Consider the following 23367-nt stretch of genomic DNA (forward strand, 5'->3'; position numbering starts at 1 on the left):
AATCATTACTATTACTGAAGTGACCAAAAGAAAAAAAAAAAAAGAAAGAAAAAAAAAAGGCTGTGAGGACCAGGCCTTTATTGTGCTAGCTGTTGTCATGCAGAGGTGATGAGACAGTGTGCCCCAGGGAGCCCATAAACACAGCTGCCCAAATCATTGCTGCAGTCATGTTTCAAACTAGGACACTGTGCTCCCCAATGAAGCTCTCCTACAACTCCAGCAAAAATAATCCCTCCAGCTCACATCAGCTGGGAGCCAGGCTGGATATGATGCTCTCTGCCTGCAGGCAGATGCAGAAGGGGAAGAAGCTGATCAGGAATACTTTGACGTTGCAACACCCAACAAGACGTTTCCATTCGGTGTTTTCCCTGACTTCGCCCAACCTGCTATAAAATCCACATTCTTTGATCTCCGGTGAATTCAGAACCACCAACTCCTGAGAGCCTGTGAGTCACATGGTATGTGGAAACCTCTGGGGTTTGGTTTGGGAATGACCAAGACTATGTGAAATCATTTTCCAGTCACCCTCTCCTCCCAGCAACGATCTGAACATCATCTCAGGTATCCAAGTCTCCTTGGACACCGTTCCTAGGTTACACACGGAAGAAATGGATTAGCCAACTAGGTACTGACTAGAAGCCTCAGGGAAGGACTGTAGGCCTCTGTGGGGCTGAGAAGGGCAGGGAGAGCTCCTGTACAGGCAGAAACCTTCTGCCTACAATGCTGATTTTTCCTCCCATTTATGCAGGTCAGGCTGCTGTCAGCTACCAGGAAAGGAGACAGGCCCCAGTTCTCCGGTCAGAGCTGGCTGTTCCCTAACCTATCTCAAGAGTGCAGCCTGGATTCCTCCCACACTAAAAAGCAAAATAAAAGGCGTTCAGTGCCTGCATGTTTCTCTGTTCCCTCAGCAAGGAGCTCTGAGTTTGCCCAAGAGCCAAGAGGAGGCAAAAGCCCCAGCCCCAGGGAACTCGGCCACCTCTCCATCCATGGGTACAGAGGGTGCTGGTCGTTTGAGGCGCAAGTAGGAGATGGGACAAGGCAGGAATCTGCAACTGGATGTCCTGGGGGGGAGGTGGCAGTGGCCAGTTGGCTGACTGTGCCACTTCCCGTGTAACTCCTCCGTGTGGTATCTACACATCCACCCCCTCGTCCTCGTTCCTGCAGCTTAGTGTTATTTAAGAGAGCCAGGAGATTTCCTTTATGACACCGGGAGCGCATGTGTGTAAATCAAGTGGGACAGGACAAAGGCCAGGGCTGGGCTCAATTAGATCAGCGATGCTATTAAATTAACAGCAGCACTGAGCTATGCCTGGCAGTTCTTGATCGATCCTCCTGCAGCCAGGGTCTGTGTCTTTCACAGAGGAAATTAAGGGCTAGGGAACAAGGATGAATTGGCCAAGGCTGCCAAACACAAATTTGGTCTCTAAACCTCTAAACTTCCGAACAGCAATAGTTCCTCTACAGGATTTTCTACATATGCCTGAGAACCCCTTTTTTGCGAGGCTGCGCGTCAGATGCTCAGGATGAGACGCTTTTGGCCCCTGACTTGCAGCGTGCCTACAGCTGAGGTCCCCCCCTCAAGCATCACACACCCACTTTCCATCTCCACACCGACATCACGCTCCCCTGTCCAAACCTCCAAACCCAGCACACAAGCAGCCTGACATCAGCCTGAAGCCCATCAAGCCAGCACAGGAGAAGATCTGTCTCAGGTGAAGCTTGCCAGACCTGAGAGCCTGTGCAGAACACAGCTCCGCTCTTCTGTCCCCATCCCGCCTCCTCAACCCTTCCCCCTGTTTTGTTCCCGTAACATTGCCCTTTGTGAACCAGGAGAGAGATTTCCAGGAAGAGCTACAGGACACGAAGCTCATTACCCATCTTTCCAAACCAGCCACTCTAAAGGGCACGCAGGTTAACCAAACTAAACCAGAGGTCTCCCTGCAAGCCCTTTCCCAGCGTCTCACGCCGCACCTTATGCAACGCGCCGCGCATCGCTGCGCGCGCTTAATTACAGCGCAGCAGCTTTGATTGCCGTGTCACAGCATCGGAGCGCCGGCTGCACTGCCCGTGTCAGAACTGTCTTTTACGTACGTCTGAGTAACAGCGGAGCCTCTGGGCAACGGCCTTCGATTGTTTACACGGCTCCCATAAACAGGATATCGCCCATTTGTAAATATCCTGTCAGAAGCCCCTCAGCTGCACTTGACCCGTTCGATGCATGCCCGTCTGCAGCGAGTTCGCCTCTCCCCCCTGTGGCTTCACTGGTAATGTTGCACAACCCCTACTGACCACGCATTGCCTCTCGTGGTACACACCAGGACTTCTACTTCGTGGCTTCTGCAAATTGTTTGGAGAGTTGGTACACTTGGAGAGCGTTCTCTGGGGAATTTTAAGTCAAAGGAACGAGCCCTTAACTGTTGGCATTATTTCCCAGAGGCTCATGCTGTGTAGCTCTCACTCAGGTAGAGAAGGCAAGGGAGTTACACTGGTGGAATGCTTGTTGCTCCATCTTTCCTAGAGGTAGGGTTTTTTCTATTTCATATAAACAATCCCTTTCAGCTAAATGAAGACAGTGACACACGGAGAAAAACCTAAATTTTCTTGTGAGTTTCTTCAGAGTTGCAAAAGGAGGTTTTTTTGACGGTCAGTAATAAAACAGCTGTCTGCAGTCTGCAAATTTTCCGCAGTAAATCCAAAGATAGCTCTCAAAAAGACGTCATAACACCTAACTCTTATGTTTTGGCGGTGCATCTTAGGACAGAACCTCCTAGCAGAGCTAGAGAGAAGCTCAAAGTTCCCTGTCACTAAATACTTCATTAAAAGCAAGGCACACCTCTCCTGGTTGGCTCATATTTGACTAACTGGGATGGAGGAATTGCTTTCATGCGGAGGGAAGCTCCAGCTTGGAAGAGAAGAGCAGCACTAAGAGCTCTTGGTGTAAAAGTAGAAGAACCAAGTTGAGTCACTGCTCATTCGCATATGAACAACCCAGTACTGGTAGTCTGCTGATGCCAAGTAGTCTGACAGGACATCCCTAGCTCCAAAAACAAGTGCCTTGAAGAACTGTAACTCCAGGCTACAATCATGGTACCATCAGGTCAGGTGCCAGCAAAGCTTTCAGCTACTTCCCCCAGACTTTGGCTAAAAGGATAAGACCCTTCTGCTATGTCACAAGCAAGAGAAAACTGGAACCAATCTCATTTCAGTCTGATTCCCAGCATAACCTCAGCGGTGTTCCCAAAACCTTCCCAGACAGGACATCGTTTTCTTCTCCTCTGCTCCCGTGAGCGGCACAGACTGCTCTGGTGTCATCCCTACTGTCACCTGGAAATGCCAGGCCTGTGTTACACCCCTCTTAACCCACTGGAACAGCGACAGCCGCACCTGCAAGAGACGTTCCCTGTAAAGGAAATCACCAGGAACTAGCTCTATTTAAAACAAGGGGCAAAGGAAGCAATGTGAAGTCCTGACCCCGCTCGTTCTAAGGCAGATCGCTGCACACTGCTCTATGAACTCAGCTGGGATCCAGATTGCTTTGCAGATAGAGCAGGAGGAAGCTGTAACTTACACCCACTACAACTGTACCTACAGCCAAGGAGCGAGATAACTAAATGCCCTTGGGGAGATATGAGTGGCATTTGAAGCATAAAGATTGCTTACCTTTCCCTTACCAGGTAGGCAGATAAACACAAATTTCTCTGTTCAATTGTGCCTGACAGGCTGATGCAAGCGCTCAAAAGCAAGGAAAATTAAGGCTTAGAGTAAAACATGGTGCAAGGATGTGCATCCCCAGTGACAGAACATGCCCTGTGATGTCCAAAATAAGCACTTCCAGAGAACTGCACGAGTTGGCCGAGACCGTGGGCGAGCAGAGGCTGGTGCTTCTGTGCAGGACACGGAGCCTGCGTGTTTCACACGGGCATTCCCAGCTGCCCAGGTGCTGCGCCGCGTTCCCACTTTCAGTCACGTGGCTGCTGGGACACACACAGCTTACCGCATGCTAAGGGAGGGTGGGAGCAATTTGCTTTACTGCTCCTGCCAAAAGCCTCTATTACTGTATGTTATGAAAGCTCTGGAGAGGCAAAACATTCCTAAAACCACTTTATTAAAATTAGTAACACCCGAAACTCTCCCCCCCCAGTTGTTTATGGATGGCAGGGCTGAAGGAGACAAGGAGCAAAAGCACAGAAGGCTCCGCTTTCTCTGCTGCGTGACAGGCCAAGGGAGTCTTGGGATAATTTCAGCTGGCTACTGAAACATTGTCTGCTTCCCCCAGAGGTCACGCTGGGAGCAAGACTGGTTTTTCATCTACAGATGCAAAGTGTTACATATGGACTAAGTGCAGGTTTACCATAGCCCAGCATCTCTGAACTACCTCCAAAGGCTGTGCTTTCACCCCCGCGGCATCCTTGTAGCTATCTGGATATTTATGTGAAAGCAGCAGGGAGGCAGGCACAGGGTCTGCAGCTAATCAAACCTGTGCAGAGGCAGGGACTCCGCTACCTCTGTCCCTGCGCTCCACTCCTGTCCTTCTCACAGATGGCTTCCTCTGTGGATGCTGAGCCAGAGCAGCACTGCAGGCTCCCAGGCCCCCGTTCCTGATGCTGCAGCCCTGATCTGTACTGCAAGAGAAGGGAAATTTAAACATGACCACAGAGAGAGATTTAAGTGTGGAAATCCAGCAGGTCATTATATTCCCATGCCATGACTGCTGTCCCTTGGGCCTCCTTCCCCAGGGACACATCAGAGCCTGAGCACAGGCTAAATCAGGGTTTGCTGCTGCCTGGCACGCAGCTGGCTTGTGGCTTTACAAGGGACAGGAGCCACATTGAAGCTCCAGCCTCTGAACTAACTGGCCACCTGAAGCAGATCAAGCTGTTTTGCACCATCTTACTCTTGATGATATGTGAAAACCTCTGCTTGGGCTTCTCTGGCAACGACTTGCATTAAATCACACGGAAGTGTAATTTTGTCTTATTTATATTAACTGTAGTTTCTATCAATTATCATTTTCGCATTCTGCGCAGGACCATAGACCCCGGGGGAATTTCTGTGTGGAAAGGAATGGACAGAAGCTCTGGTGCAGAAAAAGATTGAGCAGGCCCTGATCTGCCCCTTTTGCATACAGACCTGCCCCTGTGCCGGGCAAAGCCCCCCACGGGCCACAGGAGGGACAGGGCAGGGGGCACAGGGGGTCCAACTCTCCCCCACAGTGGTGGGGTTCGGGTTTCCCCGAGTTCTTTGAAGGATAATGGAATGCTTTCTGCAGGCTTTCTGCACGTGTACTGATCTCCATGAACCCAAGCTCTGGGTCAACAAAGATTATTTTTATAAGAAATAAAGACAAACTTGCTGTTCAACATTACAAAAGCACCTGATGTCTAGGGCAGAGCCTCAGCTCTTCATCAGCACGAGGTATGGTATGCACATTAAAGTCTGAGATTTTTTATCAGACACACACAGGGCACTTTTGTCAATATTTGACCGTGCTTTTCCATGTCACCTGGACACTGATCACAGAAAATATCCTTTGGCATAACAGAAATCCAGCACACAGCTTAAGTGCTGAAGGAAGGGTGTGCAAATAATGAAGCAATGAAGTCTTAAACAACTGTATTCCAACGTTTGGAAGACAAAAGGAATTCATCTCCCATCTGTGTCATGCTTTCTTTCAATACACATACACAGAACTATTTGTATTGAGGGAGAGAAGCAGTCTCACCTCAATTCACTGAAATTATGCACAGTCCACAGTCCCCAGAAACCCTGTGGCAGCCCAGGACTTCAAGACCTAAAAAGTGCCTATACATACACACACACTGGGGCCAAATGCCCCTGAGTTTCCTCCTCCAGCCAGGGTTTTTAACCTTCAAGTAGCATTCAGAGTACATGCTGTTACTGTTGGCAGGTTGGCTTGCATCTCTCACCTCGTTCTTCTTCTGTAGCACGGCGCTCCTCACTCAAGAAACCACCACAAACAAATAGGAATTTTTAAGAATTCCACAGCACTCAAAAGCCATAAAGGCCTAAATAACCATGGACTGAAGGCAGTGCAAGTAGCCTGAGTCTGCACCCACTGAAGACAACAAATGCTTTATTACAGCCTGCAGCAGGCCTTGGAGTTAGGCCAGAGCTAACTGGGAAAATCACAGAGCCCTACTTTATGATTGTCTTGAAAAGCCTTCCGTGGAGGACTTGCACCAGTACATTTCACAAATCCTTAACGGTTTAAAAAGGAAGCAAACTAACCCTTACTTGGAACATCTTAAAAGCCCTTTTGAAGTCCTTTCAGGCTGCAGTTTGAATGTGGCACCTGAATTACACAAGGGCACGTGCTCCTGGCCGGGAGGCACCTTTTTTGGGTAGGCCAGGAAAGATGACCCTGAAAGGAAGTCAGCTGGGCCAGAAGGAAAGGGTCAGGGAGGAATGCAAAGGGACACCCAACTGGGTCAGACCCCCCCCCCCCCCCCCCAAATTCCTCACTGCAATGCCAAGGTCATGGATACTTCTGGGCAGGTCTCACAGAGTGTGTGTGTTGGTGTAAAGTCATGCCCTCCCCCTGCGTCACTGTCCATTCTTCCTGGGAACAATCAGGAACAAACTCCTAGTGTTTCTTGGCTCCTGCACACACTTTTCACGCACAGGGGAGCACCTAGCCCATAGAGAACATTTTTTTCCTGCTGTAATCTTGATGGAAAACGTCGTTAGCGATGGAGAAAGGAATTCAGGAGACGGCTGAGAAGTGCCTGAGGGACAACTTTCATATCTATTTGCACAAGAGAAGTCGTGAACATGCCACCGAAGTCAAGAGAAGCATTAACAAGGCAAGGTGAAAGGGCAAGATAATTTCCACTCTTTCAGCTCCTTGAGAGCCCTGCCTGTGTTTCAGGGCATCAGTTTGCTCTAGCAAACCCAGACAGCCTGAAAGGGCACTGCAGCAGTCATGCATCCTGAGACACAAGGCAGATGTGTACCGTATCAGAACTACAAAGACTTAGACCCAAAAACTTGGCACCTGAGATGCTGAGTTTCCAAAAATCACACAGACAAGGCCACTTGGAGGCCCTCCTTGAGTCTGCCAGCCTGAAGAGCATCCCTCCAAGAAACACCCATGAACGTGCAATGCCATTGGCCTTGAAAATGAAGAGGAAAAGCACGAAGTTCTCAGCCAAATCTTGCGTGTTCTGGCACGGCCTGTAACTGAAGGCCCCCCTCCCAGCCCGTGCCACTGAGTCATCCCGCCCTGCTTCCCCCGCCCAGAGGCGGCAGAGCAGGGATGTGCACAGGGGAAGCGCTCGGGTCCTCGCTGTGGCGAGGCTGCCGCAGCTCCCTGCGAGGCCCAGCTGCTGCCGCACCGCCTGAGAATTCGGCGTTGGCATCTATTCCGGCAGCTCCTGGAACACTGCTCACTGCCCAACCAGCTGCCAGGCTCCGCCAAACGGCCCAACAAAATCCCATCCATTGTGGGATTTGCCACGACAATGGGGCACAAACAGACTTAGCCTTACATACTGAAATGATGTCAAACAAATCAGCTTCCCCCGAGTTACTTACGCGTTCTTCCAAGATCAGTCCTGTCCTCTGGTGTCTCAAGCCTGGCTGTGCTGTTTGCCAGAGGAAGCTGTGGAGAGGCCTCTCTGCACAACAGCCTTGCGGAAGGAGGAGAAAGGAAGGGTTCTTGCGTTCCCTGTGCCTCCCCACCAAAACCAAAAACACCTAAAAACCAATTGAAAACAAGGCAAAGAGCATAACAGATTTCGAGTGCCAGGGCCCATGCTCTTGCACTCCTCTAAGTGGATCATGACTTGGGAAGCTTGGGAAGCTGCAAGTGATGAGAGATGGACTGGCACACAGCAATAGTGCTCCAAAAACTGGGCTTCCAGGAGCAAGTCAGGCCTGAGGCAGCAGCCGTGGGCACCCAGCTCTGGGCTCACGGACACACCCCGCCTAGGAAGCTGTCCCATGCTGGGCACCTCAGGCTGGCTCCCGGCAGAAAGCTGCCATGCCACATCTTGGACAGTGCTGGCCAGGAAACACAGCTGGCATTGGAATATCAGGTATTCAAAACGCAGTAAACTGTAGTTCTGCTTATTAAAGGACAAAATACCTTCATAAAGAAATGCCACTAGGGAATCCACACAAGGAAACCTCCTTGCCAATATTCACCAGATAAATGCTAATTTTAATCAAAACTTCTTGTTGAATTTAAGTGACTCACTCTTACACACGGAATCAAAACCTCACCTTTGGATACCTTTAACATTTTTATGAATTAGAAAACTCAGCTCTGAGCTAAGGCAGGTGACCATTCACAGAAGATGACCCTAATTCCACAACCCCAAAGCATCAAATGGAAAACTCCCCCAGAATGGCTATGCAAGACATGCTTCGACTACCAAGTTCAGCTCATCCCAAACTGCTCCAGCAAAAAAGCATTTAAAGCAGTTTTAACCCTAATTTGTCTGTTGAAACTGTGTCTCATGGGCTATTTTTATGTTCACACTTATGAAAAATTGAATTAGAATTTTAATTTGTCTCGAGCAACCTCTCATTTAGAGGTTTGCTTGCCCACAGGCCATGGGCTTCCTACCAAACCCTGCTCTCAACCAAAACCAGCCTGTGCCCCAGCTCCCAACCCTGGCAGCCACGGAGAGGGAGCTTTTCCCACCTGCACAGCCAAGAGCCAAAGGGCCCGGAGTAGCAGAGCTCTCAAAGCAGCCCAGTGAACAGCTCCCTCTCGCGCACACCTTCTCCAGCTCACCAAGGTCTGCTGCTCACAGAACCTGCTCTCGCTTCCACTCAGTTCAGCGAGAGTAGGAGCAGCCCCAAGTCTAGTCATAGCACAAGATTTTATTGCTGTCATGATAATTAATGACTACTTGCACTGAGATTTTAATGAGTACCCGCGCTTTTTTTTTGTTGGTTCCTTAGTTGGGTCATAAAGGAGGAGTCCCAAGCAGTTTCCTGGATTTGCAGTACAATAGGGACCTCTACAGGCGTTTCCCTGTTCCAAGCAAGGCTCAGGACAGGTAAGAGCAGCCACACCAGAGCTCCGTGACACACAGACCACGGAGCAGCCAGCACTGGGTTCCATGCCAGCACTGACTGCAGCCAGCAGGACTACGGAGACCCTGCCTGTGACAAGGCTGGAGCCGACTGAATCCGGCCTTCAGAACATTTATCGTGCAAATTGCCTGCTTTAAAACACACTTGGCCATGGTACTTTTCATGATAGCTCTGCAAGTTAAAACACAAGCAGAAAATCTGCACTCATATCACACGAGAGAGAACCGATTTGAGTATTCAAAAACAAACTCTCGCTGTTTGCCATCAAACTTGCATCCTCCCAAATCTGACCCATCTTTCCCCTCCCTCAACACTTACTGTGTTATTGATCTACCCAAGCACCATTTCTTAAAAAAACTCACACAAAATGATCTACTTTTTGAAGAGATTTCAGGTCTGACGTCTCACTATCATGTGGGTTTAACCCCTCCTTGCTTCAGTTCTCCACAGAACGTCATTCTTAAAGCCTTGCTTCCTAGGGAGGGTCTAAAGGCAATCCGTTAACAACTGCAACCTTCAGGGGCAGAAGGAGATATTCTGAACTTAATTATGAAATCCATTGCATTACCACATCAGCCTTCTCCCTGTGGATGCTACAGTGTATTTCATGGACTAGAAATGAAACAAAACGTCTAACAGGTATAAAGAAGTACAAAGCTCTAAAATTTGGCCCAGAGGAATATGATTTTTTGGGTTTGATTTTGGTTTTGGGGTTTGATTGGAGGTGGAAGGGAGAGTTGGGGTTGGTTTTTTTGGATGGTGTTGTTTTGGTTTCTTTCTTTGCATGAAGTTGAGAGTCACCAGGCAGTCAGCAGTTCCACAGCTAGTTCTTAGTACACAAACACAAGGCAGGACTGCACCAATGAGACTTGTACTTCTACTCTAAGTGGGATGGAGAAGAAACCCTGGCGTATCATTATCCAAAAATACTGTGGCTTACTGGGAATAACAGAAAACCTCCAAGGAAAAACTGTCTCTTAGCTGCATGCCAGTCACCAGGTTGCCCCAGCCAGCAGGTGGGACAGGGACGCTGTGCACTCAAGAGCATCAACCCAGCTCCTTACACTTCCCTCCCAAAGCAAACCAAGTGTCTTTAAAGCCATCTATTCCCCAGGCCTGCATCTCACTGTCTGCAACAGACCTTGCTGGGATCAGGGAAACTGCAGGCCACCCACACAGCTGAGCAGAAAAAGGGAATTGAATTCAGGGAAGATGTTCCAGGGGCAGCCCAGCACACCTGCACAGTGGCTGCAGATGACAGTGGAGCAGGTTCAGGGCTGGGCGGCTTAAGGGCAAGCCAGCTTGAGAGATGTGCTGCAGGAAAAGCCAGTATGGTTCCACCAGCCTGGATCATTCAGAGGGCAAGCGCTCCGTCCTTCAAAAAGGAAGATCTTGGTCTTGGACGTCTCTGGCTTGCCCCTGCTGAGCTGCTGCCTCTCACAGCTGAGGCAGCCCTGCCTAGAAGTCACACAAACACAGAGGCTCCTCTTGAAATGACAGTTTTTGGCACGTGCAGCTGGAAAGGGAAGGAGAAGCTTACAACTCTCTTAATTATGCCACTACAGAAAGAGTCTGAGCCTGATAAATGAGCTAAGAAAGATGATGCTGATCCTCCGACAGGCCAGTTCTGCAGGAAATTCAGCACCGTAAGCAGCAACACGCCATTCCAGGCTGGCAGCATCTGTCACTTATCAAGGAAGGGCTCAGCAGGGCTGACTCCCTGAAGCTATCTGAGGCCAGGCAGATTCCCTCAGCCCAACTGCACCGTGAGTCAGTCACGCAGCCATGCCTCACACACAGCTGGGGCCTGCTCTGAGGCTGTGCTTCTGCAGGGCAGGCACACAGGCGGTGAGGAACCCTGTGCTGGAAGCTGTGACTCCACTTGGAAAAAGAGAACAGAAATAAATCAAGCTCTTCTTTTCCTTCCTGCCTTGCCTTCTTCCCATCTTCAACTTTCTATTTCATTCTCATTATGTCCTGACACCAAGTCTCATTTCGCATAGCACAGGCTTACCTGGTGCTTCACTATCCACTTGTTCTTCCACTAGCAGAAAAACACCAGCAAACTCTCACTTCCAAAGCCAGCTTGGGCCTGAAAGCCAACTAGAAAAACATATTTCACTATGTAGTCTCCTGCAAAATTGTGGCCCTTAAGTAGACCTTCCTTTTCACTTACGTGTAACCAAACTTGAAAGAATAAAGTCAGAGTATGCTGCCGTAGGTACAAAATGGCTCACTGCAGTAAATAAATAGCACTGAAAAGGCACTTGCATATCCTGCAGGGACCCTGCTTGGCCTCTGATACACAAAGGGTGTCACAAACATCAGTAAGAGGACATGCAAAAAAAAGGCATCTCCCTCCAACAGCTCTCTTTGGACAAGGTGAAGTCCAGTTGTTCCAACTCATGCCCTTAGAACTTGTGGGACAAGTGCACGGACCCCCTGAGCCACTTGTGTAGGGCCTGTGTCTGCTCCAAGACAGCCTCTGCAACAGAGAAGGGCTGGTCCTTGGGAAGTAAATCCAACACTGGCAGTGTGAGCACAGGAAGAGACAACTCACTGGGGAGACCAAGATTCACTCATGTGACAGAAACCCTAAGGCTTATCATCCTTTGGATATTGAGCTCCACCATTTTCTCCTGAGACCAATGAGCAGGATCCCTCACCTGTGTTTTCCTAATGACATGCACATCTTCCATTTCCATGTGAGATGGGTGAAGGGTGTTTTTCATTTGTGAGGATGTGCAGACTCTAATTCATATCTAATTGCCCTCTCACCACATACGTGTGACAGAAAATGATAGGGCCACTACCAAAAGCTGACTTGAAGACTGTCCAGAGCACAAGTGACCCAGCAGTAGAACCTAAGAAAAGGTCAGAAGAATGGAAAAAAGCAAGCAGAGCAAAGATTTGAAGATTTGACTGGAGATCAAGAAGACAAAAAGGCTGAGGGATGAAAATACTGGTGTCCATGTGCAGAGGAGTGGTGTCCATCCACCCCTCACCAGCAATCCTTTTTGTGTGTGCATATGCTGCTTGCTCCCTTCCGTTACAGTGATTCCAAGCAGTGTGTGATGTGCTCTTTTATTTTCTGGTTATCACAGAGCCAAGACGGCTCAGCTACCGATCAGGATGCCCACACGAGAAGCCCCCTGAGCTTCAGACCATTGACGTGCCACACACACCTTTACCCTTTCAAACCCCACCTTTCAAACACATTTGGAAGCATTGTCACTGTAGTGTCACAAATACAGTTTCTTTCAAAAAAACAACATGCATCCTTCTTGTCAAAATGAACTCACACAACCAAGAAACTGAGCTTTCAGCAGGGCACCTGAATTTAGGAGCCAATATTACTCCACAAAAATCTCAAAGCACCAATTGCCTTTCCCTGGTAGATGGCTGAGCACAGCAGATGAGCTACCACGTGCAACAGCTGAAATGAAAATCTCTGAGAGCCATCTCTAGTCACATCAGCGCTGGCAAACACTCCAGCTGGCAGTGAGACGTCCCAGTTGCTGCCATCATCTTCAGAACCAATTTTCTTCCCTTCTCCTTGAACCAAATCTTAGTACCTTGCCAACTCTTTGTAGATCAGATGAATGGAAGCAAGCATCCGATACGCAATCTGTTAGTCCAGGGTGGAACCGAATCCCTAAAATCATGTCTTTGTTGTTTGAGTGGTCACATTGTCCCCATAATGTGCAAATGGACTAGAGAAAGTCAGTTTCCTGGGAAAAACTGTAGCCAAGTTTCATAACAAAATTCCATCTTGTCCAGCAATTCAAGTCTTGCGCAGGAATCAGGGTGCAGCAGGGCAATGTTCTGCCTGAAATTCCAAGGAACTGTGTAGCTGCTGTAAGATGCTTGGGAAGAGCAGAGTTCCTCGTCACCAGCACACTCCATAATCCATTTTGAGCAAGGCATCTGGTTGCTTAGCTTATGAAAGCTGTAAGAACATGCCATGCCCAGAGGTGTCACGGTCTGATTTTCCAGGAATGGCCTACTCTCTATATTCTAATTTAAGGATGTTTTCAAGAAGCAGACATTTTGCTCAGTCCAAAGCATTTCCTGTCCTTTATGGCACCAGAAGCCCACACTTGGCCCAGCACACCAAGGGTAACCATTGGGTTGGGAGAGGGCTGTTTATCCACATACACAGCCAGCAGACAACACAACCAGAACCCAAATGGTTAGTGGTCAGTGCGTGATGTCCAGAACACAGCTCCACTGTGAGAGAGGTGGTGCTTACCCTCCAGAGAAGAAAAAAAAGGAGAAAACAAAACCAGACACAACACACAAAAGACCAAAGCAGAACACTGTACGAGTGCTTGAAATGACTGAAAACAACCAAAACCAACCAGTCCTCCCCACGGCCAACACCGGGCACAGGGCAGTGCCCAGAGGCCTGCCAGGGTCCTCAGCTGCTTGGACCTGAGGATGATCCACCCTCACCCAAAGAGAGGAAGTCTTTCTCCAACCACACACAGAGCCTGTCAGTCCTGCGGGAGCTCCCTTGGCGCGCTCCTCCGCCGTTGCCTCGAGCTCATCTCCTCAGCGAGGCCGGGTACCTGTCCCGGGGCGCAGGGGGCCTTCCTCCTCAGCAGGCAAACCGGTGAGCGCTCCAGCGCCGGGGCTTCACAGCGCCGTCTCACCCACGCACACCTTGTAGGGGGATTGCAGCTTCCTGCATCTAGAGCAGACACCATCACGGGATTTTCATCAGCCAAACCTGAAACTGCAGCAGCCTGCACAGAACCAAAACCCAACCCCCTAACTCATCTAGGCGGCACAGAGGAGCCCCGTGGTTCAGACAACTGCACCACTGGCCACACCAGAAATGAGAGGAATAGAGTGTTAGTTCCTTGCAGATCACACCACAGGGGAAAAACATAGCAGGGAAAAACACAATCCCAAGGCCCTGACAACTCTGCGCACAGAAATTCAGATCAATGTCATCAGAAGGCTCCAGATTTCCCATACCTCTTTCTTACATAGCAGTAGATGATGGCGAGTATTCCACTGGTCAGTATTCCTATCCCAATCCCCACAGCAATGTAGCGCTCATAAGAATTATGCGCGTACGAATTTAGTGTTAAATGTTCACACCTCTCTCCATTATAACCTGCAAGGCACCTACAAAATAAACACACATCATGCAAAAATCATTCAGAGCTTGTTTTGCTTTCTGTTTCAAACACACATTAGTTTTCATCAGTTTCAAACAGATCACAAGAAGCCTAAACAAGGAGAGGCTGAACCCCGTGCTCACTGAGAACCTCTTCGCTCCACCAAGACTACCAGTTATCCCAGTTTATCTAGGTTAAAGCTAGCCTGAGCACTGCAGCCACAGCAGCAACGCAGTCTAAACATCCCCTGGTTGTGCAGGGTGCAGATCAAGAGCACTGTGCTCTGCTGATGCCCAGCTGCTGTAACATCTCCAAAGGCCAAGGCTGCCCACTATGCATCCTAGAGAAGTATAAGGACACCATGGTCCTGACTGTGGAATAAGGGAGCTGGACCTGATATGTTGGAAAGTGCTGTTCCCTTCTTAGTACTCACTGTGAACATCTACTGACTCCTCTACCACTAACTCCAGCAGTGATTTGAGATGGCACCATAACAGTGACCTACAACGCTGTCAATTCCCCCCTCCCTTCCTCAGTTTTAGCACAGCACTGCAGCCTTGTTCGCAGTCCTGAGGCACCACAGCACTCAGGTGTGTGCCAAAGTTTAATCCTGCAAACACCTGACCAGCACTGTGAAGCTGCAGATGCAGCACATGAAGAATCAATGGCAGAGTCATTTTTGAAGAAGGATATAATAGGCAGCATTCCTTACTTGCATATGGGCTTCCTCAGCTCGCTGTGGAAGGCACAGAGCCCATTGATACAGTAGCTGTGGTGTTCCTCAAGGCAGGTCTGCATCAGCTTCAAGAGCTTTGGCTGCTCTGTGTAATCTACTGTGAAACAGAACAAAGTCACGTTACTTTTAGGACAAAACCTTGTTTGAACGTATTTCCACAGCTGGAGCAGAACAGACACTGTGCAGCAAACACTCCCTATGTCAATTCACTATGTGGTGTCTCATGAGCTGATTCAGTCAGCACTGAACAGAGCAAGCTTCCCAGACAGTCCAGCACAGCGTCGACCAAGTACAAACTGTCCATAAGCCACCTGCTCTTGAGGAGCATGTACAGAAATGACTGTGGGAGACTCACATGGGGAAACATCAGCACTACCCAATCTGCAACCCAATCAGAAAAACCATCCCAGCAATAGCAGGGGTTTAGGACGCAAGGAGAGCACTGCATTATTCTCAGTATCCTTCCCAGCCTGGATTCAATTAATAGTTCAGTTTTTCTTTTCCTCATCCCAAGACAAACTATTGCACTTCCAGTGATCCTGCCTGGCAGCTCTGCTGCCATGGGTGAGGGTGCATGGTGGGGCTCACCCCTCCCCTCCCTTCTCCATGGTTCAATGTTAGCTGAGTGTGCCAGGACAGTTTTAAGCTGCCCAGACTGCCTGGATGGTTTTCGCTGTGCAAAAGCACAGTCCACGGCTAACAAGGTTCTGAACTTGGGCCGAGTTCTACACAACTGGGTCAGCAAGCACACTTCTTGCACATTACCTTCTTCCCCCACTCACGGTGGTTCAAATGGGAATAAAGAAGTCACAAGAAGAGGGGTGCAGCAGGTGAGGAGAAAGCTCCAAAGCTTTGCCACCACTGCAGGCATCTGTTCCGACTGGTCTCTCTACCCAGTTCCAGGAATCACTGGTGGGGTGGGGTGTCCAAGCAATGACTTGCTGTTTCAGGGGACTGCCTCAGCCACAGCTGAAGGTGATTTCCTAACAGAGCGCATGTCAACAGCAGCTTTCAGTTATGACCACAAGAAAAATAACATCTTGCAGCAAGGTGACAAGGTCTGCTCAACAAAGGTGACTCAACAAAGGTACAGCAAGCAGAACCCTTCCTCTCTGACTAAGTGCTGAATAAAGGTCTGGAGATGGTACAATCACAGAACCATTGCCACCGACACAAGCCTCGAGCCTCCTTGAGGGCAACTTGTGATCCTACCACACGCTTTTCAGGATTAACAGCACCAACCCCCTAAATTCCCAATCAAATTCCAGTCTGAGCCATTTAGAGGCAGGAACCTTCTTTGTGTGCTCTTCTAAGTAGTTCTGGAGGTTTTTTTCTTCCTCCTCTCTGCAGCTTTATCAGAGGTGACAAGCAATGGCAAACAGCTGCTCTGGCTAGAGCAGCTCTCAGCTTGAGCTGTGAATGATGTGGTTTGGACACCCAAGAGGCACGATGCTATCAACTGACACTCAGATCAAACAACTCCTTTGAGAACAGTGTCTCTCAAACCTGACAGAGGAACCAGACTTCCTTCCAGCTCAGCATGAGACTGAGGGAGAACAAGTGACAACTCAGGTCTGCTTGAAAAAATGACATGTTGGCTTACTGCACTTGCTCAGAAAAGCTACAGAGGTGGGAGAAGCATGTCCTGTTTCAAAATGAACTTGGAATGGGTGAGAAAAGGGCATCTTAGCCATCCTTCCACTGAAGAAAAGTTACCCACAAGTTTCTCTTCACACTGTAGGGCCCAGAAACACAATGCAAGGGAAGAAGTTGGTGCTGGCTAAACAGGAGCTCTAGTATCCAGCTCTGTCTCTCTTCTGGCTGGCTCTGGGAATGCTGCTAACAGGCCTGTCAGCTAAGAGCAGTCAGCCAAGGACCAGGCCTTAGTGGGACAGACTTCAGGAAGAAGTTAATAAAGGGCAGTTTTCAGGATGAAAAGACAGATTTTGGGACAAGAAATGGATGACCCTACTGGCTGCACTGGAGAACTGTACGCTGTTCTCTGATGAGGAAAGCATGATGGACAGCATGTGGTCAGCAGAGCCGCAGGACTCAGCAGGCCAAGGAGATGCAGGGTGCCAGGGACTCTCAAAAGCCCACTCTGGTTCGCTCTCAAGTACATGCAGAACAGCTCCCTAAGCTCTGCAGGGAAGAGCTTCAGAAAACAGACAGTGGCACATGCACACTTGTCCCAGGAGCCTCCTCAAACACTCGGGCACCAACTGTTCTGTATCACCATTTCAGCACAAAGTCCACTAGAAAAATCACTGAAAATACCCTTTCCTGGGACACCTCAGCCAGTATTTCCCACTGCCCAAAGTACCACTCTCCTGCTAGGCCCTGAGAAGATGTCTATTGCACAAGTTCAGCTTTTCATTTCCATCTCTTCCACGAGGGGAAGAAAGAAAATAAACTTGAGGAAGGTGCAAATCCACACCCCAGAGGCACAAAATCCCCAGCCACGTCTACCCCAACTTTGACCAGGTGGATTTCCACATCCCAAAATCCCTCCTCGCTCATGCCAGCGCTGCCGAGAGGTGGCAGACTTCCACCTACCCACATCTGCAGGAAACCTGGCTTAGCGCAGGCACAGGAACCCCTTGCCGGAGTGCCGGCGTCATTAGAAACACAGGTCAGCCCGGAGCAGCAGCCTGCCTAGAAAGCATTTGAGAGAAACCAGCACATTCCTTTGGCGCTGTCAGGAGGAACAGCTTGGCCCATTGCCGCCAAGATCAGCTATTAAGTCTACACACAAAAATTCCGTGTGCTAATTATTTTGACATTGCTGAAGTACAAGTTACCTCTGAAAGAATGAGTCTTGAAAACAAAAAGGATGATTTCCTAGCCTGCCCCAGAGCATTATGTTAATTCCTATCATACTGCCCGCCTAGATACTGAACAAGCTGTTGAATAAACAGGCCCATGTGCCCTTTCATGTCACGTGAGGAGAGAGAAACATGCCGTGTAAGCACTTGACAGCTGCCTGCAACTGAGTCATTCAAACAGATACACCTGGCAAGATCTGACATGAAATCAGGGTTGCAGGTACTTGGAAGCCTGGGCTTGCCAAAACTAACAGACGGGCAACAAAAGGAGTCAGCCAGTAAGACCAGGACAGCTCAGTCCCCAGCTATCATCAGTGAGGAAAGGCAGTGGGAAAGAGGAGGCAGGGAAGGGCTCAGTCCCAGCTCCAGGGCCTCCTTTACAGGCTGCATGGAACCAGGTGACGGCAATCAAGAGATCCCGTGTTTTTCCTAGTGCAACCAAGACCTGCCCTACTCCTGGCTGCCCATTTTGCTACGAAGGCTATCCCGTCAGCCCCAACACCACCCCAAGTTCTTTGTCCATGCTGTGCCAGCTCCCAGTTCCTTTCCATGACCTTTCCCCCTCTCAGCTAATCACTGAGCCTAAAATTCCCCAGCCCCAGCACTGGGGACAAGTAAAGCCTATGCAACCTAAAAGAAAGAAATAGGATCAGATCTTGTAAAGAGCAGGCAGAGAGATGGAGCAGAAATTAATGGTTTTCCACTAACAGCACCTCAGTCCCCAAAGGGCTTGAATCCCACAAGAAACTGCCAGTTTCTCCAGTGATACTGAAGCAGGAATTCGTGTCCTTAGAACCCAGTATTGCTGAAACCTGGCAAGTAAATCTTACCTTGAACTTACAGGGCACAGAAATAGCAGCTACCAGGACACCAGACAGATTCATTGAGTTTCTCTGGCAAGTTTTTAAGCACTTCTTTTCCATCTTCTTTCTGGAAAGGCTGTTTATTAACTTTTCACTGGCTTCCTAAGAGGTCCACCAAAATATAACTTGAACTCCCTGTGTAAATGCGTGCTTGAATGTTTGTCAATTTACATCTACCTTTGAGTGGAATTCTCCCAAAGGAAAACGCTGGTGTCCAGTTGACTACCACAGCTCCAGTTGCCACAAAGGTTCACAGACTACTGCAGACACGGCTGTGACCTTGTAAATAAGCCTCCTCTTGGCTGAAACATGACCCATTGCTCCTGCTTTCTAGAAACAACACAAACAGGGCACTTAACGAGCCACAAGGTATTTCCACTTCATTATCCTCCTGTTTGCTGTATGCACCTCTGCAAGAACCGTGTCACAGACACACTAAACCAGACCACAGTGCTGCACTGATAAAGCAAAGTAGTGCGGTCAAAAATCAACACCTTACCCATCTCACATGCACAGAAGTGTGTAAACATATTTTATGTGTATATATAAGGAACCCACATATACAGTAAGTGTACGGATGAATGTATATATAACACTGCCACTATGAGAGAGCCGAAATGAAAACTAAACAGCTGAACTTGTTATGAGAAAATAATAAAAAGCTGATGGATCTGCTAAAAAAGGCTTGGAAGACATCCTGTGATGACTTCGAACTAACAGAAGATTTTTTGTATGCAGGTTTATATGCCTTTCAAAGTACAGAGACACTAAAAGGTATCGCAGTTAGATTCCTCTCCTCCTTTACTGAACTGCCAAAACCTCAGTCCCAGATGGCAGAGCTCTCCGAAAGCAATGACATCACCAGCATCTCAGGTAGCACCAAGAACGCAGCTGGCAGGATAAACACAGCCCTGCTCCCAGGGGTTGGCAGGTAAGAGAGCCTGAGTTCACATTTCAGTCAGGAAAAGAAAGGAAGAAGGCAGAGAGCCAGCACTCTGAGGAGGGCTGTGAAAGCCCAGACTGCCAAAAGCAAAACTGCAAAGACAGAAACTACTGAGTAACAACTCGTGACAGGCATCGCTCGAAGTTGTGCCTGTTCGATCTAACTTCCGCACGTGCTGAGGGAAGACAGAAACCAAGCACCAGGTGAAGGCAACAGAAACTGCCATCAGAAACTCCCATCATCAGCCTTAAAATGTCTCCTTCAAATCATGACTGAACTTGAGTTGAATGATCCTTCAGCTGCTCACGGCTGAGCCTATCCCAGCTGCGTGGCAGCCCTTACTCCAGAGAGGCTTCAAAGGTTCCATGAAGAAATAGGCTCATCTCACAAATCCCACAGTGTCCAAGGGATGGAGTATCACAGCAGCTAGCACCACAGATTTTGGCGGAGGTTTTGGTCTGTTAGTTGGGTTTTCCCCCCAGTTGACAGATGAACAGAGACAAACAGAACAAAAAAGCAATACCTTCAGCGTTGTTTTTCGTCCAATTATTCCGTAAGTCAGTGCTGAGGGATGACGCAGTAATAGCTGACTCTTCACTCAGGGCCCCCATTGCTGTGTAATGCAAACAGATGCTTACTGGAACAGAAAAGCTCAGTGTATCCATTCAAGGCTCATTTCACCCGGAAAGCACTTGATAAAAGATGCACTTCAAACAAACCCCAGAAAAGGCAGCAATACAGTAACAATTCATTGAAAACACTCTTGCCTCAAACTTCTTTTTGACACAGCCTAATTATGATTGTGGGACAACAAACGATGGCTCCCAAATTTCCCAAAATACAAATCCATCCTGTTTTCCATCCCGTCATCTTGCACAATTTACAGCATAGATACATGTAACACAGTACAACCTTACACCTATTTACCAGGTTAAGTAGCTTATTTTCAAAGAGTCTAAATTATATCGTATCAGTTAAAACTTTATCCAGGTTCCAAGTGGCTGAAGTAGCTCTGCTTCCTATGTGTCTGCATGCCTCCCACCCCACCGCCTATTTCAGAAGGAGAAAGGCTTTGTTTCTGTTTAACAAAGCCTGGCACCAAACAACACAGAAAAGCCTCTTCCAAACCTACCTTTCAGCAGAATATAGATCAGCATTCCAAATGCCATGGCAGCTGCTGCTGTAACACCTTCTCAGGTCTTCTTTCCAGGTGGCTTGCTTGCTCTGCTTATCTGTGCTCCCGTGTTTTCTCTTGCACTTATACGCCAGGAAGCGTCATCTCCTGTTCTCACCAATCAAGAAAAGGTGCATCTGGTAACAACCTAACCCCCGGGGCAACCACACATTTATTTAGGAAACTGCTATTATCTAGCAATGGCATCAGGTTTTCTTTGGAAACCCTGGTTTCCTATTACCTGTGGGCATAAAGGTGCACTTTCAGAGCGAGACCCAGAATCTGACAGTGCAGAAGAACAAAAAAAAAAAAACCAGCCAAACAAAGGCGAGCCAAACGAAACGCGATGTGAAAGCGTGGTGTTTCCTTCTCTTCACAATGTAGGTCTCATATTACTTGCAGGAGGATATCCACCCTCAGGATGCTACGCTGGAGTTCAAGCGCAGAGACCAGTCCCCACTCTGCTCCCCTGGTCCTCCCTGTCTCTCAGTCCCTGCCATCCAGAAGAGGAGCTCCGGGAACAGCTAGTGCCGAGATTAGGAAGCGATCAGGCACAAAGATAATGGATGGTGCTCTTCATCAGTGACTGCCAGCGGGAGGCCTTTGATCCCAGGCCCCGCAAGCCTGAGGGCTGTGCTAATCACTTTCTATTCAGCCCGGCTGTGCACAGCCCGGGAAGCAAGGCAGCCCACTGGCCGGTGCCAGGCCTGGGATTGCTGGCTAGAGCTGCAGGGCACAAGCCCAGACCTGGCCAGGCACAAGCACTGAGGAAACAGACAGAGCAGGAAAACTGTTGCCTCCTATAGCAGCAGATCCCTAAATTTCTGCCAGAAAAGCTCATCTCTGCCTCTCCAAAAAGTGACTGCGCTTCATGAGAACACTCATGCTTTTTACATAAAGCGTGTGCAGGGTCTCTTGAACAGACCTGTCAAACATGCTTCTCACACCAAACCACTCTCCACAGCTCCCAGCACTGTCCAGCTTCCTTGGTCACAGGCAGTTTGGAACAAGTAGGACTGGTCTCTGAAGGGTACTGATGTGCCCAGACTGGAGCAGTTAATTGGAAAACCCCGCTTCAGTAACACACTGAGACATCAACAACCTGACTGACCAAAGGAGAGCTACATAGCTCACCTCAGCAACAACTCTCACTTCCTCCACTGTGAGCTCCAAGCAGCAAAAATGTTGCACAATTTTTAGATTTTAAAGCCCAGGGTCTTGTAATAAGCGCCCTGGTAACTCCAATCAGCTCACATCCTCACTCTGCACTGCATTCTCCCCAGTGATCTGTAGGATTACATCTAACCACTTCACGTGTCAAGGGAAAAACACAAGCTACTTATGCATATTTTAATTACGCCTTTTCCTGCTCATGGACTGCATTCCAGGAGGCTTTTCCCTTCCTTTGCTATCCTGAATTACTGCATGCCTGCACACTGATTGAGCGCAACTCGCACACTCCCTGGACGGACAGGAGTGTTTATGCCTACCCGGATAACCTCTGCTATCAGTCCCAAGCAGGGACGAGGTTGGTGAGCCTTGCTTTCAACACTCAGCCGCACAACGGCAGTTTAATCTGGCCTGGATCTGAGAGCAGGCTTTGTCACGAGGCAACGCCACGGGCGCGGTAGGCCTGGGACAAGGCTGCAGTGGGCAAGGCCGTGCTCCGTCTGCCGCAGGGCCTTTGTCCTTGGACAAACCTTGACCAGGTCGGGCACACCAGCGTGCTTTCTGGGTTGTCTAATGGGCCCTTCCCTCTGGATGCTCCTTCTGGATGTTCTCCCAGCGGAGAGCACTCTCACGGACGCCTGCAGCAACTCTGCAGACAGCAGGCAGTGGAGCCAAGCCCAGGCCTCACAGGCTGTGCTGTAACGCTAGCCCAGCTACCACAGGATCAAGGGAAAAGGCTTGCGATGCACAATGACCTGCTTGTAGGGCGTGACGCAGGCACAGCGCCTTAAATGGCTACTCTGCCAAAAAACACAGAGATGACCACAGTTAAACCAAAGAAAACAAACAGCAGCGCAAACAGATGGACCCAGCAATGGCTGAACACACAATAAACAAAGGAAGAACACGACCGTGCCCCAAACCACATCAACACCCTCCAGCAAGACCAAGGTAACAGCGAATAAGTTTTATTCCATCTTTCAGTCATGGGTTGATGAGTCCAAGTACAGTCTCCATAGGCGCCTTCATCTTCCTACCATTTATTAAAACATAAGTTTATATCACCACCCGCATTTAAGAAGAGAAGCAAGTGTCTGCACCATTGGCACTGTATATTTAGCAATCATGCTGTCCAACTTCTGCAAACACCGTGCTAAAGCAAACTCAAAATCCATCACAAGAACGGTCGGCACAGAAATGATGCTCCACCTTGACTTATTTATCACAGTAAGGGCATTTTTCCCTTGAACAGCAAGAGAATTTAACCACAGTCTTTTCCCTTCCCCTTTCTAGTTAACTACAGCCCACTAGCAAACACCTAAGGCTCCTGATGAAAATAAATTAGTAATCCTGGCCCAGATAGAGACATGTACAAGTCCGAACTGTCTACCACTGCCTTCAGTGGGAATGTCACCAACGCACACACCCAGCTGGACTGACATTTCAGCAACTTCCACACCG

At 48.9% G+C, this 23367-nt stretch overlaps 1 protein-coding gene across 6 annotated transcripts in view; it reads right to left on the bottom strand.

Moving 5' to 3' along the window:
* LOC119700349 (probable bifunctional methylenetetrahydrofolate dehydrogenase/cyclohydrolase 2) overlaps positions 1-23367 on the bottom strand; it is a 51360-nt gene that overhangs the window by 3560 nt on the left and 24433 nt on the right. For 3 of the 6 annotated variants that reach the window (XM_038135356.1, XM_038135362.1, XM_038135368.1), the window contains one exon: positions 20235-20844. Coding sequence is in view for 4 of the 6 variants with exons in the window: in XM_038135368.1 (XP_037991296.1) it covers positions 20756-20844 (89 nt within the window). In the remaining 2 variants the exon portion in view is untranslated. Of the gene's footprint in view, positions 1-1270; positions 13760-14049; positions 14203-14907; positions 15029-20085; positions 20176-20234; positions 20845-23367 lie in introns of those variants that run through there. The other 3 variants (XM_038135373.1, XM_038135353.1, XM_038135367.1) reach the window with 3 other exon arrangements.

This window comes from Motacilla alba, chromosome 4, assembly GCF_015832195.1.
Source record: "Motacilla alba alba isolate MOTALB_02 chromosome 4, Motacilla_alba_V1.0_pri, whole genome shotgun sequence".
Taxonomy (NCBI): Eukaryota; Metazoa; Chordata; class Aves; order Passeriformes; family Motacillidae; genus Motacilla; species Motacilla alba.